The sequence below is a fragment of the Helianthus annuus genome, chromosome 12, assembly GCF_002127325.2.
Source record: "Helianthus annuus cultivar XRQ/B chromosome 12, HanXRQr2.0-SUNRISE, whole genome shotgun sequence".
NCBI lineage: Eukaryota > Viridiplantae > Streptophyta > Magnoliopsida > Asterales > Asteraceae > Helianthus > Helianthus annuus.
In genome coordinates, this window is record NC_035444.2 from 6,074,583 (window position 1) to 6,093,370 (window position 18,788).

At 36.9% G+C, this 18,788-nt stretch overlaps 1 protein-coding gene and 1 pseudogene across 1 annotated transcript; both read left to right on the forward strand.

The window, feature by feature from the left end:
- Nucleotides 1-9,099: 9,099 nt before the first annotated feature.
- LOC110893909 lies at nt 9,100-11,930 on the forward strand (annotated as a pseudogene).
- A 4,108-nt stretch (nt 11,931-16,038) lies between these two features.
- LOC110893910 lies at nt 16,039-18,198 on the forward strand. The gene is made up of 5 exons (XM_022141065.2): nt 16,039-16,516; nt 17,061-17,119; nt 17,218-17,284; nt 17,804-17,862; nt 17,968-18,198. The coding sequence occupies exons 1-5, from the start codon at nt 16,453-16,455 to the stop codon at nt 18,172-18,174; spliced, it is 456 nt and encodes a 151-aa protein (XP_021996757.1). The 5' UTR covers nt 16,039-16,452; the 3' UTR covers nt 18,175-18,198.
- The last annotated feature ends 590 nt before the right edge of the window (nt 18,199-18,788 follow it).

Below are 18,788 nucleotides of genomic sequence, written 5' to 3' on the forward strand. Positions count from 1 at the left end.
GGGTAAGCCTTCAAATAACGAAAAATCCTTTTAACAGCTGCAAGATGTGAGGCCTTTGGATTGACTTGATATCTGGCAAGCAGGCACGTTGGGTACATTATGTCTGGCCTTGATGCTGTGAGGTACATAAGAGATCCGATCATTGCGCGGTAGTTTGAAGGACTAACAGCTTCACCCTTCAAGTCTGGAGTAATTCCGTGATTTGTTGGCAATGGGGTACCAATGGGCGTTGCATCAGACATCTGGAACCGGCTCAAGATGTCACCAACATATTTAGTCTGATGGATGAATATCCCAGACTCAATTTGTCTCACTTGTACGCCCAAAAAGAAAGTCATTTCCCCCATAGCACTCATCTCGAATTTATCCTGCATAATGCGCTCGAAATTCCTACACAAGACATCATTAGTAGAACCAAAGATAATATCATCAACGTATACCTGTACCAGTAGAAGATCTCCATCTTGTTCTTTGATGAAGAGAGTACAGTCGATAAGACCTCTACGAAAACCGTTCTCCAGCAGATAGTGTGATAAGGTTGCATACCAAGCTCGCGGTGCTTGATGAAGACCATATAGAGCTTTGTTGAGCAACCAAACCCGATCGGGATGGATAGGATCTTCGAAACCTGGAGGCTGTTCGACGTATACCTCTTCTTCAACCACACCATGTAAGAATGCACTTTTCACGTCCATCTGATAAACCTTGAATCCTTTGAAGGACGCATAGGCTAGAAAGATTCGAATTGCTTCGAGACGTGCAACAGGTGCATACACTTCGTTGTAGTCGATTCCTTCTATCTGACGAAAACCTTGAACGACTAAACGTGCTTTGTTTCGGATAACAACTCCGCGGTCATCCTTTTTGCATTTGAAAACCCAACGGGTGCCAATCTTCTTGTATCCAGCAGGTTTCTCTACGAGTTTCCAGACACCCAGCTTCTGGAATTGTTGCAGTTCTTCCTGCATTGCTTCAACCCAAGAATTATCTTTCAAGGCTTCTTTCCAAGTTCTTGGCTCTTCCTGTGAAACATAACACGCGAAGGACCAATCGTTTTGTTGCCCGGATTCTCGAATAGCCGCATACAAACCTGCATTGTTGTTGTTTCGCAACATGTTTCTTGTTTGAATGCCACTTTGCACATTTCCAATGATGTTTTGTTGAGGATGGGTATTATGAATCCTTGTTTCAGGATTTTCTCGAACTGGAATATTTATACCCAGGTTGTTAAGATTAAGATCAACAACCAAATCAAGGCCCGGAATTGACGAAGAGGATGATGCAGTAGCCTCAGCTGTTCTATGGGTATCCACTGGAGGAGTACCTTCTGAAGTACCATGTACTGCTGTTGTTGGAGCTTCTTGATCTGCATCTAGAAATTCATCATCCTCTGAAGATTTGTTCAATTCGGCAGCATCGTGAAAATCCTCATTGTCGAGAGTATTGTTGTTCACCGAAGATGGTTCTTGATTGACAAGAATTGGACGAACCACTGGTGAAACTGTTGCATTGTCACTCTCGAAAAACATCCTTGCCGCAGCACTTTCTTCAACGGCTTCAACATTGATCGAATTGAAAAAGTCATCGTACTCAAACATCCAAGGTTGACCAGGACATTTGACTGGCAAAGTATGCCTTTGTACTCTGACCTCAGACCATTCCTCGACCCTTTTAGTCTCTAGATTCCAGACTCGTAAGTTAGGGGTGGCATACCCAAGAAAGTATCCATCAATTGCTTTTGCCCCAAACTTTCCATTAGGATCGATGATTGTGCATGGAGCTCCAAACGGCTCAAGATACGACAAATCTGGTTTCCGTTTTTGAAGAAGCTCAAAGTAGGTCTTATTGTGCCTTTTGACTGTAAGGACTCGGTTCAATGTGTAACATGCAGAGGCCACAGCTTCATTCCAGAATGGAATGGGCAACTGTGACTCTACCAACATTGTCCTAGCAGTCTCGATCAATGTGCGGTTCTTACGTTCAGCGACGCCATTTTGTTGAGGAGTATAAGCTACACTAAACTCATGAAGAATACCCTTTGAAGTGCAAAACTCCGTCATGGCATGATTTTTAAATTCAGTACCATTGTCGCTACGTATCCGCCTAACCTTCAACTTATACAAATTCTCAATCTGAATGATCAAGTTTTTGATAATACCGAAGGTTTCACTCTTGTGTGCCATGAACGCCACCCAAGAAAATCTTGAATAATCATCAGTTATCACGAGGCAGTATTGATCACCCCGAATACTCTTGTGCTTGACAGGACCGAACAAATCCATGTGCAAACGTTCAAGAGGAACTGCTACCGTGTTGATCTTCTTAGTAGGGTGCTTCTTCTTCGTTTGTTTTCCCTTCTGGCACGAAACACAGACGTCTTGAAGATGGAAATTTTTGAGGGGAACACCATTCACCAATTCATTTGAAACCAAATGATTCATTTTGCGTAAGTGAATGTGACCCATTCGTCTGTGCCAAGAGATAGTGTCTTTTTCTGTGGCTTTGGAAACGAAACAAGTTGCTTGTGCAGACGTAGTAATAGCTTGGCTCATATCAAGGACGTACAAATCATTTATCCTTGGAGCTGACAAGAGAATCCATTCTTTTGGAATTTTGAAGCCGGGCTTCAGCACATAACATCCATTAGCATCAAAGTGTACTGAGAACTGCTTGTCACAGATTTGAGAAACACTAAGAAGATTGTGATCAAGTTGTTGCACAAAGTTGATCTTGTCAAAACTGACAATCCCGTTGGATATCATTCCTTCACCCGTAATATATCCACCTTTATCTCCAGCAAAAGCAACATACCCTCCTCTAATAGATTTGACGTCGTAGAGAAGCTTCATGTCGCCTGTCATGTGCCTGGATGCCCCACTATCAACAATCCAATGACTACTGATAGTTCCTCCTGGAACACCCTGCACATGAACTCAAACTGATTAGTTGGAGATGGGGACCCAAGCCATTGTGGTCTTGGGTCTTCCATTTTCATCAATGACAATAACTTCTTGTCTTTGATGGTTGGTGAATTGTGATGTTCCCCCTGATTCAGTAACCGTTTTAGGTTTCCATGTCTGTTTTGTTTTACCAGTGTCTTTCTTTAAAATTATAACTTCATGATTGTCTGAAGTTTTTGAATTTTCTGGTTTGACAGAAACAGATGATTTGTTAACCACATCGGTTTTAATTGCCTTTTCAATTTTCTTGACCTGTTGGCGTTTTTGTTTCTTTTCCCTTTCTTTTACAAGGCGGGGATCTTGCTTTACAGAAACAGATTGCTTACGGCCAGTTTGGTCACGGGGAACATCAACTTTTTCTTTTTGCTTATGAAGATATGGACAATTTCTAATTATATGTCCAATTGTTCCACACTCGAAACATGATCTTCGTTCAACAAACCCCGAAGTATCATGTGATCGTTTGGCCGATGATGTTGAACTTTGTGAACCCGAGGTACTAGGCTTTGAACTGTTTTGTTCATTCCTTTTCAGAACTGTAGCTTTCTTGACAAAATCTAAGTTAGATTTATTTTCAAACGTTTCAATTTTGTCCGTTCCCGTCGATTTCACAAAGTTTACATTCTTGTTTTTCTTCTGATTCGGCTTCTTTTGCGTTTGAGCCGGTGATTTTGCTTTTGGCTTGGTGTGATTTTGTTGTTTCTGCACTGTTGGTAATTTCTTGTTGCCATATTGTTTTCGAATTTCATCCTTTGGAATAGGAGGACACTGTGTAACTGTAACACGTGGTCCTGTCTTTCCCAAAAACTTACTAGTCGAATTCTCAAAGACTTTACTGATTAAGGATTGATTAACATTCTTAATAGGAAAATCTTTGTCTGAATAAATTTTATCATCACCAACAAGAGTGTACAGCAAATTCACACGCTCCGACTCGTTTTCAGACGAGGACTCGATTGCAACAGTCTTAGCGGGTTTTGCAGGAGGATCACATAGAATATGATTCTCGAGAGGTATGTTCTCATTTTTGACTACCGCATCAGACTTTGCTGAATCAGTATCATCAGATTCATCATCAGAAGAATCAGCATCCTCAATCACAACTAGAGGATCCTGATTCTGTTCAGCAGTTACAAATGTATCTGTTGACACATCTGAATCTGAGGATACTTCTTTCTGGTATCCGAGTCCTGCTGCAAACTCTTTCACATCTAGAGGCACAGATGGTTCAAAGAACACCCTGTCCTCCTCATCCGGCATGGCATCATAATTATGTCTCACTGGTGGTGGACAATTCTTATAGCCTATGCACGTGACGTCCCTTTTCTCCTTTTGGACATCAATGATGTGATCCAACACATAGCTAGAACTCAAATAGCTATCTAGCTTGAGTTGGATTGCCTCACTTTCCGTTTTTACACAAGCCATTTCTTTTTGCATTGTCTCAAGACGAGATATATACAAATTAATGTCGGTTTGTTTTCTGGAAACCATTTTAGTTAGTTCGGTTTTATCTTTCTTTAATTTTTCGATTACCGACTTAAATTCCTTTTCATGGTTTTCGTAAAACATGTTGGCTTCTGTGCATTTGGAAAGGTCCACAGTCAATTTCTGATTGTGGATAAAAGTCACATCATACTTTTCTTGCAAAGCTTCATGCTTACTTTGCAAGTCACACAGATTCTCATTCACTGTAGTATGTTTGTCTTGCAAGTCAAACAAACTAGCTTGTAAAGAATCATGTTTGCCTTGCAACTCAGACATACTTTTCTCTAAATCAGCACATCTAGCATGCAACTTATCACATTCATCACAATTTATAACAGTGGGTTCATCGACACATACCTGACTTGATGAACCGTCGACATTAGCCATAAAGGCTGAATGGAGAGAAGACGAAGCATAAGCAGCTTGATCCACCAGAATAGATCTTCTTTGAGTTTCTGCTGCAGCTTCCTCCAAAAGTTCATCAATATCTGCATCAACTGAAGCACTAGATGTCTCACCCACATGATCATCGCCTGAACTGGATGACTCTTCATCTGAACTCCTGCTATAACCCGAAGAGTCTTCATCCTCAGAAGATTCACCACCATTGGCGGAAGATTCTCCACCACTGGTGTGAATTACATCCTTCACAACTTGAGCAAAACATGCTGTTCCATCGGGAGCATCACCACCCAACTGGATTGACCAGTCACAACCTTCATCCACCTGAACCGTAAGTGCCCGGTTGGTTTGGTTGTTGACAGGCACCAATGTACGCTCATTGTTTCTGTTCTGCTGGTTGCCTTGATTTCTGAAGGGGTTTTGGTTCCCGTGCTGTGCTGGCTTTGTACATTCCCTTTTAAAGTGACCCCGTTCACCACAGTTGAAGCACTTTACAGCCTGTTTATCGAACCGATACTTGGTGTCTCTCTTACTCTCCAAGCTGGTTCTGCCAGTACTTTCCATCCAATCCTTTGCTCTTCTCACAGCACTAGCAAAGGCCCACTTGATATCCATCAAGTCCATCTCTTCTTTATCAATCTGCCGATAATCTTCTTGTGTCAGATTAATGTTGCCAATCTGACCTTCTATTAATCCACAGTACGCGCTCACTACAGTGTTAAGCAGGTCCATGTGTTCCTTAGCTACTTCTACACTGACTTTAGAGAAGCTTGAAGTGTCGAGCTGTACTGTACTTGGCTTTGATTGCTGACCAGCAGATGATGTTCCTCCATAACACGCACGTTGTTGTTGAGCAGGAGGAGGAGGAGGTGGTTGTATTGGATTTCCATACATGTCTGTGGTGGGAGGTGGCTTAACAGGAACTTGCACCGGATTGCCATACATATCCGTGCTTGTGACAAACGCCGTTTGAAGTGGAGCATGTGGACCGGTTCTTGCAGACGAAGTACTGGAAGTTCCATAATACATTTCTGGATTTTGTGGCAATGGAACTCTCTTCGCCTTTAATGTTTCCTCCTGATCCTTGTTTTCCAAAAGCTGCACGAAGTCGTTGATATTTGTAGTTCTCAACACTCCGTTATACTTCAGGATTTCCAAGAAACTACTCCATTGGGGAGGCAAAGCATCAGCAAACTTCTTCACCACTTCTGCTTGAGTTGTTGCTACACCAAAATTATTCAATTCAGTAAGCAAATGATAAAACCGGCTTGTCATGTCTCCCAAAGACTCCTTATCCATGCAAGTGAAACAGTCGAATTCTTTCTTGAGCAGATCATGACGTAACTGACGTGTTGCTTCATTCCCTACTCCTCTGGTTTTCAACCCGTCCCACAACTTCTTAGTTGTCTTGAAACTGACAAACTGGTGGTAGATATCCTTGCTCAACGCCTGAGTGAGAATGGCGTATGCTTTCTTTTCTAGATCATACGTTTTCTTTTGATCTTCAGGAAGATCGGCAAACGTAGCAGTATCTGAAGCAGCAACTTCTATAGCTTGATCGAAATCTGTGGTGAAACGTATCCACAGTTCGGTGTTTTGACCAAGAACATATGTACGGAATCTATCAACCCAGCCCGGATATTCGTTTAAATGCATCAACTTCGGAGGTCGATTCAAACTTCCGGTTTCGCTTTCGCTCAATAAGATACTTTGGATACTCGGAGTTTGATTCGATACTAATGCCCATTGACTTGAAGATATGGCATTTGCTTGTGAAGATGTTGATACCGGAGACTCGGCCCATGACGGTGATAGACTTGTGCACGTGTACTTTCCACTATCGGGAGCCGGTGTACCCCACCATGAGGGAGTGGAACCTGAACTTGTATATTTTCCACTGTCTGGGGCCGGATTCCACCAATTCGGATTCATGATTGATAAGAAAAATAAATCCCAAATGAATATTCCGAAAGATCACACACAGCCGAAAGATCCTGGTACGAAAGATCTGAAACACAGAAACTTGTTAACTATAAACAAACCACAAACGAAAGATCAACACTTGTTCGAATGATCAACAGTGTTCGAAAGATCACTGTTGACTTTCGAGCAATGGTTTCGAAAGATTCACACTTGAAAGATCCTTATCTTTCGAGATAAATCCTTATCTTTCGAACAACTATCCTTCGAATAGATTCCTGGAATGAAAGATAATGCTTAGACTTCGAAAGACTACTCGAAAGATGCTTATCTTTCGAGCTGTCTTTAATCGAAAGATGGTCTTTCGATGTCGAAGGATATCTTTCGAATGCTTCTGACTCACTGACACTGATGTGACAGGTTGGTGAAAAGGTGATGGGTAGGTAAGGTCAACTTTCGGCAAAAGGGATGGTCAGATTGTACTTTCTCTACCAACTCAGATTTTCAAATAAGATATGCCCAAAAAGGAAAACCTTATCCAGAAACCGATCACCGGAATTTGGCCGGAAATCACCAAGATACTTAGCAACAAGTTTTAAGTTACCCAACCCGCTTTTTAACACACCCGGTTGGTTTAGAACACGTTTTTAAGCCAAGAAATCCAAGAAAATCACTAAAAACGGGAGCTAAACCAAGTGTCCAAACACACCAAGAACTTGAACAAACCCGGTTTTAAACAAGGTAAAGAGCCTTAGCTCTGATACCACTTGTAGGTCCCTCTCGGAGGATGAGGTTCAACCTTAACCTTGTTATACTAACCCACTAGCAAGTGCGGAATCCAAGCTAGTGAGCAAACCGGGATGAAACAAGCACAAACACAAACACACAAAGATTCACCGATTAACACCACTTGTATTAATGCGAATGAAAGGTTCCGGTTACAAGCACAATGTTCACAAATGTGTTTTGCAAACTCTCAAAGTGTGTGTGTGTGTTTCGGACAGAATGCTCTCAAGTGTCTCTCTATCCTTCTGTGTGCATCTGACTCTGACTATCTAACACACTGCATGGGTATATATATACCCAGCACAGGTTGCCTTGTCCGAAGGATCCGATAGATGGTCGAAGGATCATCTATCGATCACAAAGCCTTCGAAGGATTCACAGAGACCTCGAAGGATGATCTTTCGAGGTCCATCAATCGAAGCATATCTTTCGAGGAGATCGAAGGATCCACATCATCCTTCGATCTCTTATCCTTCGAGACAGACAACCATATACAAACATCTTCTAACTGTTTGGCCAAGTCAAACCAGGAGGACGGTTGACTTGGTCAACTTACAGGACTAACAAGGACATCGTTTACATCGTGACTGAATACAGACAAAGTACAGACACAAGTGCACCAACAACTGCAGGTAACCTTATGAAAATCTGTATTATTCAACTTCATAATATCTGTTTGATTCACACATTGATCATTTGTTGTAGCAAACAGGACAGGAGGATTATAACAGATTAAGACCGTTGAGTTATCGTGGGGCCAATGTTTTCATTTTGGCGTTCTCTCTCATTAGCAAAGCCAGCTATGAAAACGTCTCCAAGAAGGTGAAAGTCCTCTTTTTTATATGTCTTTCTGTAACTCCTAAAATAACTGATAATTTGGACTTAAAAGTTATTGCGTATTTTTGTTATTTATGTTATCAGTGGATTCCAGAATTGAAGCATTACGCCCCTGGTGTCCCAATCGTTCTTGTTGGGATGAAACTCGGTGAGTCATTTTTTCAGCCATAAACTTTTCAATCGTATAATAGGGGCAGGGTTGTAAACGAGCCAAGTTACTTGAGGTCGGCTCGCTAAAAGCTCAAATTGAGCTGAGCTTAAACGGGCCCGAACCCAGGCTCGAGTCTGAATTGAAGCTTGTTTAATAAACGAGCTCGGGCCGGACCTTATATATTGAGCTTGATTAGACTCCCGAGCATAAATGAGCCTATTCATTTTGTAGATATAAAAGTTTTGTATTTAGTGTAATGAATTTATGTTACATAGTTAATATTATTATGTAAAATTTTGTTACCTGTTGAGTTGCATCTCTTCTTGATGGTGGTTTAAGCCAAGCAGAGTAAGAAAATGCAATAATCTCATGTTTGGCGTGCATTATTTGGGTACAACCAGTGACGTGTGATGCATATTGATCACTTTTATAACACTTGATTTGTTCATCAGCTGCGTAATATAGTAGCGTGCTGGTGTTCAACTGATTTGTAGCATAGGTGATTGATCATAATGTATTGTTTTTTTCTTTTGCATACAAAGTTCGTCCTTAGCTCCAACACCACATTCCTAAACTAGATTTTGTCTTAGATAGCCAGCCGGTTTGTGACTTGACCCGTTGTTGAAATATAACTCATTTTGATTTGACCATTTACACCCTAACACATTAGTTTACAGGTAATATTTTTAGTCATAAATGTTAGTCTTACAACCCGAATCACCATTACCGGTTCACAACAAGCCGCCTGAACCGATAACGAATCCGAAACCCGAAAAGAAACAAGAACAACCTGCGAAGCCCAAAAAAGGTTCTCAAATGAAGCGGGTATCAAGTGCTGGGTTTCGAACCGATTCAATTTTACAACGAAAAACTGGTTCTTTGAAGGAATTTTTCACTTTGGGGATGAAATTAGGCCAAGGGCAATTTGGTACAACTTTTCTTTGTACGAAAAAGTCAACGGGCCAACATTACGCTTGCAAATCGATTGCAAAATGAAAACTGTTGACTGACGAAGATGTTGAAGATGTGAGAAGAGAAATTCAAATAATGCATCATTTGGCGGGTCACCCTAATGTTATAGCGATAAAAGGGGCTTATGAGGATGCAATCGCGGTTCATGTTGTCATGGAGTTATGTGCGGGTGGCGAGCTTTTCGATAGGATTATTCAAATTGGACATTATACGGAGAAAAAGGCATCGGAGCTTAGGAGAACGATTGTTGGTGTTATGGAAACTTGTCATTCTTTAGGGGTTATGCATAGGGATTTGAAGCCTGAGAATTTCTTGCTTGTGGATAAGAAAGAAGATGCACTTTTGAAAGCTATCGATTTTGGATTATCGGTTTTCTTTACGCCAGGTATGGTTTAAGTTATTTTTGCTGGAATTGATTTAATATGTGATTATTTAGACTCGAAGAATTAGATGATAAGTTACTTATAGCTGCAGATAGTTAATTATGCATTTATAATAATCATTTATCCAAATATGTTAATTTTGACCCTACACAGTTAGAAACTCATGACCATATTATCAAGTTCTCCCGATCACTATAATTAGTGTTGTTGATAATCATTTTTGTAACATTATCTGATTATCTTGACTCTGAAGTATAAGAAACTTACTTATTTAGTAAGTTACACTGTGTGATAACAAAATGATTGATGAACTTTTACTTTGGGCAACTTTCGACCTATTTGACCCGTTTCCTTTATAGTTGACCCTCTTTACCCAGTTTATGCATTTTTAATAAATTGGTAATGGGTTAAATACGGTTACAAAATAGTGCGATAATAATCTAAAACTTTCAAAATAAGAAGGTTCACGAAACCGCAAGCATAAAAAATGCCTAATTTTGATTTGACCTTTGAGGGATAAAGCCATAACCCAAATCGACCCACTTAATTTCGACGTTTAGTTGACATGTTTAATATATTAAGTATGGTTACAATAACTGTTAGTAGCACGATAATTCAATATTTTCATTAAAGCAAATTAGGAGTTCCTAAGCACTTGAATTTGCTTTTCATGATTTTTAAACCATGCGGTCATGTTTCTTTTGCAGCTCTTTCTTCCTTTCATTTCTACTCTTTAATAAATATGAGAATGTAGTTATCCATTTGTTTTCTTCTACCAAAGCAAAATTTAATCAGATTAACTTAAAAATATCGACTCATCTTTTTGATCTTTTTACAGGCCATCCTTGGGTTCAAGTTGACGGTGTAGCCCCTGCCAAGCCTCTTGATTCCGCAGTTCTAAGTCGAATGAAACAATTTTCACCCATGAACAAGCTAAAGAAAATGGCTCCCAGGGTAAGTTTGACTTTCTAAGGTCAAACCGACTAACTTTCAACATTAAAATTGACAATGTGTGTAACGGTGTTAAACAAATCCTGATTACTTTCAGCTTTATAATTAATTACTATAATTTATGAAAATGATTGTATTCGATATCTAACTAAAAACCTTATCATTTATGAATTTGAACATATCTTTGGTTGGCCTAAAAGGTCAAAGGGTGTCACAAAAAAATTGACTTGAGTTTTTTTTTTTAATGTTTAGGTTATTGCAGAGAGCTTATTTGAAGAAGAAATAGCGTGGCTAAAACTAATGTTTCAAATGATCGATGCAGACAACAGTGGTCAAATTACTTTCGAGGAACTTAAGGCAGGATTAAAAAGAGTCAGTGCTAACCTTAAGGAATCAGAAATTTATGATCTCATGCAAGAAGTAAGCCCTAACTAAAAACACTTATTTTTTGGTTTAATTTATCTTACAGGTTTAATATTGTTGAAGATTTTATAATCTGAATAAAGTTTATATTTTGAAGTTGAAAAGTAGTTTGTTTGATGTTAGAAATTTAATATGCGGTCTTTTTCAACACAGGCGGATGTAGATAATAACGTGGGGTATGGTGGGGCTTGGGTTGGGGGCATGAGTTGACACCTGACCATTGAGAGCCCGCCATGTCACGTTGCTAGCCCGCCCTACGCCCGGCTTCAAACCCACGCCAAAGGCCACGCCCAAACCCAAGCCCCCGGGGTGGTGGCTTGGGCGTTTTCCCCGAACCCAAGCCCCATACCCCATGGCCTAATAGTGGAACAATTGATTATGGGGAATTTGTTGCTGCAACATTGCATCTGAATAATATTGAGAAAGAGGATCATTTGTTTGGGGCGTTTTCGTACTTTGATAAAGACGGAAGTGGTCATATAAACGCTCATGAACTTCAACAAGCGTGTGATGAATTTGGCATTAACGCTCCCCTCGAAGAATTAATTCAAGATGTTGACCAAGATAATGCAAGTATTTCTACTTTAATCATATCTTTTTGTTATGATTTGCCGTGTATTTCATAGAGGTGGTACTTTCGAGTTTTTTACTTTTGAATGGGGTGATTTGTGGTCCGTTTTGATGATTATCCGTTTTGTGGTTCATAATAGACATCATAATTGATTCTGATATCAGTCCGGACACCCGCCGCAACGCGCGGGCTTCCCCACTAGTATATATCATATGTATGATTTTTTTTATTCTATGTATTTGTAAAAACATTAATTCCTTTTAAGTTTTTTACTTATGTGAAAAGTGTACATAAACTTAACACATTTCCTAAGCCCATCTAAGAAATAACATGCATGCATGTCAAGGTAGTATTTAGGGTGTTCATTGAATAAGGTTTTAGGTTATTCAGATCTGACATTTTTGAAACTAAATTCGAATTGAACCAATACATATCAACACAAGACGGAAACGAATTTGAAAGCTCAAATTATGGAAAAAAACAAATAAATAATATATATGTAGAAATAGGTAAAAAATATGTATTTTTTAATAAAAATAATAGAAATTATATAATTCGAATAATGAGGTTGGTTTGGTTCGAAATTCATAGATTCGAACTCGATTCAAAGAGCGAATTCAAAATTTGTTTGGATAACACCCTTTGAATATTCAAAACCCGAATTCAATTTTGGTTCAAATCAAATTTCAGGTTTTTCGAGTTCGATTCAAATAATGAACACCTTGTTGGTATTTGTTGTTTTGTTTTAGATTTTTTCTTTACTTTCCCTTAGTTCTATTTTTTAAATGAAACAAAATATTTAGTAAATGGTAAAAAAAAAGTTGAAAAAAAGAAAAAAAAAGCACAACAATTCAATAGTCATACCGTGGGGTATGGTGGGGCGGGGGTTTGGGGCATGGGTTGACATGTGGACTTCGAGGGGCACCATTGGTCAGTTGCATGTTGGGTCGGTATGGCGGGGCGTGGCTAGCCCGCGTGGGTTGGCTACGTGTTATAATATATTTTTTTTCAATTATTATAAAAATACACACAAAATTAAAAAAAAAAAGTCTAAAATTATTATTAAAATCCTAGCCACCCATAGCCTATCCAACCCAGCCAATGAGAGCCAGCCATGGAAGACCGCTAGGCCCGCCCAACGTCCGGGCTGAAACCCCAGCCCAAGGGGTCACTCCGAAACCCAAACCCACCCGGGGTGGTGACTTGGGCATTTGTACCTAACCCCCGCCCCATACCCATAGTGTTAATAAGGTTGTAATAGAAGTGAGTATTTCTTGCTTTCAATATTATCGCACTAATCGGCACCTAAAGCTAAGCAAAGAAAATGCTGCATGATAAGTGGATAACTGTGTAGGTTTTTAACTTTTTATGACTTAATACAGAAAATGTAATGATTTTAAGTACCAAAACGATAAAAGTAAAACAAACAGGAATAAGCTGAAACATTTAGAGTAAGGGGGTCCTGCTTTGAAGATGCAGAAACAAATGCCATGAAACACTCCATTAACCGGGCAACCCTTCGGATCCTACTTCTATATGATTATACTATTGGCTTTATATTTAGTGGTCAACGCATAAATGGTGATATATCTAGTGAACTAAATAGGAGTTGCATTTTGACATTTTTTTCTTATATCTATATCTAGTGAAGTAAATAGAAGTTGCATTTTGACATTTCTTTTTCTTACTTGTTTTATGGTGGCGTTTGGTTAGTGTAGAATTGTGTCTTCCATTAGGAGATATTGTCAACTTAAATAGAAATGCAAAAGTTCCACTATATAGTTAATGAGAATTGACCTACGATAAGCTCAAGACGTCATTAGCAATTGTCAGTCCCACCTTTGAATATTCCATATGACAGTCCATTTTTCAGTTATTTTTCCTTCATTAGTCCTTAGTTAAAAAAAACTTAACAGAGTTGAGTTTTTTTTTTTTTTCTGAATTACAAGCTGACGTTTTAGAGCTTTTGATTAGAACGAGAATATGAGTCGAATGATGTAAAACTTACCTTGAAATTGTGCTCCAAGTGATGAAAACGGTGCTTCAATTCGGATGTTTAAACTTCCAATTAACAAAAATCAAGTCGTTTGGAGCTCCGTTTCGAGGTATGTTTTACATCAATAGACTCGTATTCTCATTCTGATTAAAAGCCCTAATATGTCAGTTTGTAATTTGATTTTTTAAATGAGGACCGGTGGAGGAAAAATAGGTGAAAGATGAGACTGGCATAAGGAATATTCAAAAGTGAGACTAACAATGGTCAATGACATTAGTTGAGATTATTACAGTCCAATTCCCCTATAATTAATTACTACAACCAATAATATGAAATGAATAGATGAAATTTGAACCCTAGTTAAGAGGGTTTTCGATCTAACATGCATGCACCGATACCATCACAAAAGTTTCAAAATGCTTATAATCGTTTTGTATGTATGTTGCCAAGTAACTAAGTGAATGAAGATCGATTCTTTAAGCGTTACTTTGAAATAAAATGTGCTTAGATGATTCAATATCTACTTCTCAGTTAGGATACGAAGTCGAACAAAGATCGATCCTTGTAAGATTTGTATAATGTCAGAGCTGACCTATGACAAATCGAGCGACCGCTTAGGTCATACCCAAATTTTTTTATATATAAATTAAAAAAAGCCCATCAAAATTAAAACCCAACCCAATATTTTCTATCTAAGATTAAGCTTTTATAAACTAACCTAATACTCAATACATGTTTAGTTTTGGCTCATTCAAACTCATTTTTCATTTAATTAATCCTATTATTTAGTTATCAAAAGTAAAATATATAAGTTAATAATGTCTATATTTTGTTGAATGATTATGTTTAATACCAACCATTAGGAATTCACAATAGAGCAGCATGTAAACGGCTAATAAGCTGCGTTGTAACTCCTATATCATAAATTTTAGTCGCTATGTTAAAACTCGGATTAATTAATAATATATGTCAATTATTCAATCGCTAGATTTAATAATTAAAAAACAACAACAATAATAGTAGTAGATATTTTAAGACACTAAATGTCTAATTAAAATGAAATTACTAATAGCCTTCACAAAATACATCATTAACTTCACATCAAAATAAATTAAACTTCTCATCAAAATAAATAAGAAAAGAGTTTAATATTATAAGTCACTAAAAATCTGATTAAAAGAAACTGCTAATATCCATCCTTCACAAAATACGTCACTAACTTCATACAAGATTTTCTGTTCTACAAGTTTTCTACATATTTGCTTCATAAAAGATTTTCTGTTCTACAAGTTTGCTACATATTTGGCACTAAACACTGATGTAATGTCCGTCGCTATTTGGTAAAATCCATCACAATTTCTCCATATATAGTTCAAAACTCGGAATATCTGTCGCTATTCAGTTCAAGATTTCATTGCAAATCCATCTTTATTTGGCCCTAAACACCGATGCAACATTCGTCTTTGGTATAAAAATCCGTCCAAAATTCATCACTATATGGTTAGAATATAAGTTGTAGATGTTATCACAAATGGTCCATAACTCGTCGCAAATATGTTGCAAAATCTGTGGCTAATTAACGATCACAAAATCTGTTGGAAAACGTAGCTAATAGTCCAAAATTTCTCTGAACCCAATAGTTAATTATCTCTGAAATGACACGATGCTTAAACAAAATGTTTTCTTACAAGTTAGAATCAATGTATAAAAAAGTTTCTAAGAGATATTAAAACAAAAACTTCGTGTAACTTAAAATCAATGAATCAATGTATAAAAAAAAAGTTTTAAAAGATCAACAAAAACTTCGTGTAACTTAAAACTTCGGGAGCGTTGGTGTGAAATGAGAGACGTTATTATGTAATTTTTTATTTTGTTTTTGAGATTCTCAGCTTCTTATTAGCCCCTTGTTTGGTTTTTATTTCTTAATAAAAATACCGCCATTTGAAAATAAAAAATATATAATAACGAATCTTTTCTCCCTTCCAGTTCCAACATTTAATGAGAGGTAAATGATCATCAGCAACATTTATGAAGAAACTATATATATTCTTTACTAAATATAAAATTATACAGACATTTTACGTGACATTACGTGACACCATAGAAAAAGTATTATGGTTTCGCCACTCTCATGTCAACGAGAGTGGTTAGGTGCAATTTGCAATAATTTCTGACCATATTATTACGTTTAACACATGTATATAAATTTTGATCGATGGCTTACAAATCGTAATAAATACGATAGGTCAAACACGAACATTATGTTCCAATACCTTAATTCATCCTGTAGGAGAACAATCATATGTTTTAAGAAAATAAAAACCATACCTTTTTGTATGGACCCTTTTGTCCCCTACTTCCACATTTACCTTTTTCATTCCAAACCCTCAACTCATTTAATAATTAAACAATGGAACACAAAACTTACAACACATTAAAGAAATAGTAGTAGACATAGTATAGAGATGCAATGGTTGGTTAGCAACAAGAAGATGGGTCCCTTTGTTTGTCTGTATAAATAAGTTGAGATGATGCCCATCTTTATTGCAAACCATTCTCACTTTATCTCCTTTATTGAATACCAGTCAATAGGTTAAATTGTCTCATACAACATGAAGCTTTATCTAATGTTTCTTGTGTTTCTTCTCTCAATCTTGCAGAGTTATGATGCTGAAGGTATATATATATATATATATATATATATATGATTATATGCTCACGTGAGCTAGAAACACAATCGGGCCAGGTCAGGTTGGGCTCGGGCTCACCTCATTTAATGAAAGATATAAAAACAAAAAATAACATTTTTAGCTTACACATGCATAATTCATAAGCTCCATAATTTGTAATTTATATATATTAAACTTTGTGATGTAGTTCATATATATTAAATTTGGCTTTAATTTAATCGAGTCATCTATGGAGAGAACAAACGAGCGAGCGAGCTTACCTTGGCTCGGGGTCATCTAGTTTACAAACGAGTCAATTTCGAGCGAGTTTTTATATCGAGTCACAAAAATCTGGAACATCCCTCATGTTCACTTGTGAAAGAAACCAATTTTTCTAAAGTCATTTTGCATTGCTAAGTCTATTTTGGGTCTAACAATTTAAATGAAAATTATAAGAGCGCATAATTACGTTTTTAAAATGAATCAATTTAAAAGATTAGCTCTCTAGAAGTATTTTTATGTATATCTTTCTTCTTGTTTATATTATGAAGGTATAAGGATGGGAAAGGTGCTCACTTTATCAGCTAGTAGCAATCAAGATATCCTCAAGGTCTTTGTCTTAATCATGCTTTTAATATGTCAAAACATTTGCAACTTTTGCAGTGGTTAGTTATTATAGCTCGTGATCTTTTGCTGATTTTTTTACAGATTTCATCAATTAAAAGAAGCAACAATGATCATGAATTGATAGCAAAAACTGATGAAGATAAGTCAGGTACCATGTTTAAGAGAAGAATATTAATATATCTTTTATACTGATAACCAAGAAATATCATCATAGCCACCGGTTGTGCCATAGATTAACGAACACTACTCCATGCCAAAACATCAGCGGTTTAGACACTGATAAGAACACTACCTCGCGTCAACACTTTTTAGAACATTTATCTCTTGTTATCTTCTCTATCCGGCCTAACATGAATATGTCATACCAATGACAGGATACAAATATTGTAATAGATCCTTTTTATAACCTAAAGCGGATTCTAAAATCAGGGTGCGCTCGTAAAAAAAATATTATTGCTTAAAAACCTAACATGTGGAAATACGATGACACATTTTATACAATTTCTAAAAACACAAAATCACACAACGCCAACAAAAAAAACTCAAGAAATTGAGATACAAGGCTCCAAGTTTAAGCTAATTTAATTTTTTTTTTAATAGTCGAGCCACCTCTAGTAATAGATTTTCTTATACAATCTCACTTTTTTTTATATATATTTGTTTGCAGGATTAAACAGAAAACTTATGACAAAAACTGAATCTTCGACTACCACCTATGTATCTAAGGTTGGTTTATTTTCTAAAATCATGGTTGCTTAGAAGCAAAAATGGTTTTAAATTCAAAAATAAAATATTCTTTTAGTAAAACTAATTAATTTTCTTCATGTACAGAACCACAAGAATGAAGAAAACAGAAATGACCCGAAATTGGAGATCAAATCTGCTCACGGACCGATAGCATACAAAGATAATTTCATGGTTAATTCGTTGCCGGAAAATTTCCAACACGAAAAGGATGTTTCCAACGAGCCCAACCCGAGTGACATAGACATCGTCGATTATACTCCTGCCAGGAACAAGTCTCCAATACACAACTGAGAACTAAACATATATAAAGAAAAAGTAAAAAATAGTGAAAGCATATACTTATATAATATAAGTATATATAGTAAGAGAAATTAAAAGATGTGTAATGAAAATAGGAATCATAAATCCCTAGTTGAGCTTTATGGGGTTTTATCATGCTACATGCATGGAGTACTATATGCAAGTTAATTATAACGAAAGAATATATGCATGTTAAGTTATTTCCTCTTGTCTCATTCCGGATGTATCATGAAAATTGGATGGATGTAGTAAACAATGTGATTATGTTGTTAGGAATATTTAATTCCCTAATTAGTTATATATACGATTAAAAGAATTTATTATAAGCATATTAATTGCGAATAATCTAATTTTTATATCAATATGTGCATATTTATTCCCCTGGTTTATAATTAATCAAATAAATGAGATTAGAAACATATTAGGTTTGAAATAAGAAAGGAAAGAATAGAAGTATAATTTTTAAAAATATATATATAGGGGAAAGTTCAAATGAAAATCACTAGTTATTGTGAAAACTCGAAAACTAATTAAAAAAGCCAAAAAAAAACATATCAAAATTTATTTATTTATTTTTTTTTGCATACCAATTTTCGCAGGTTTAT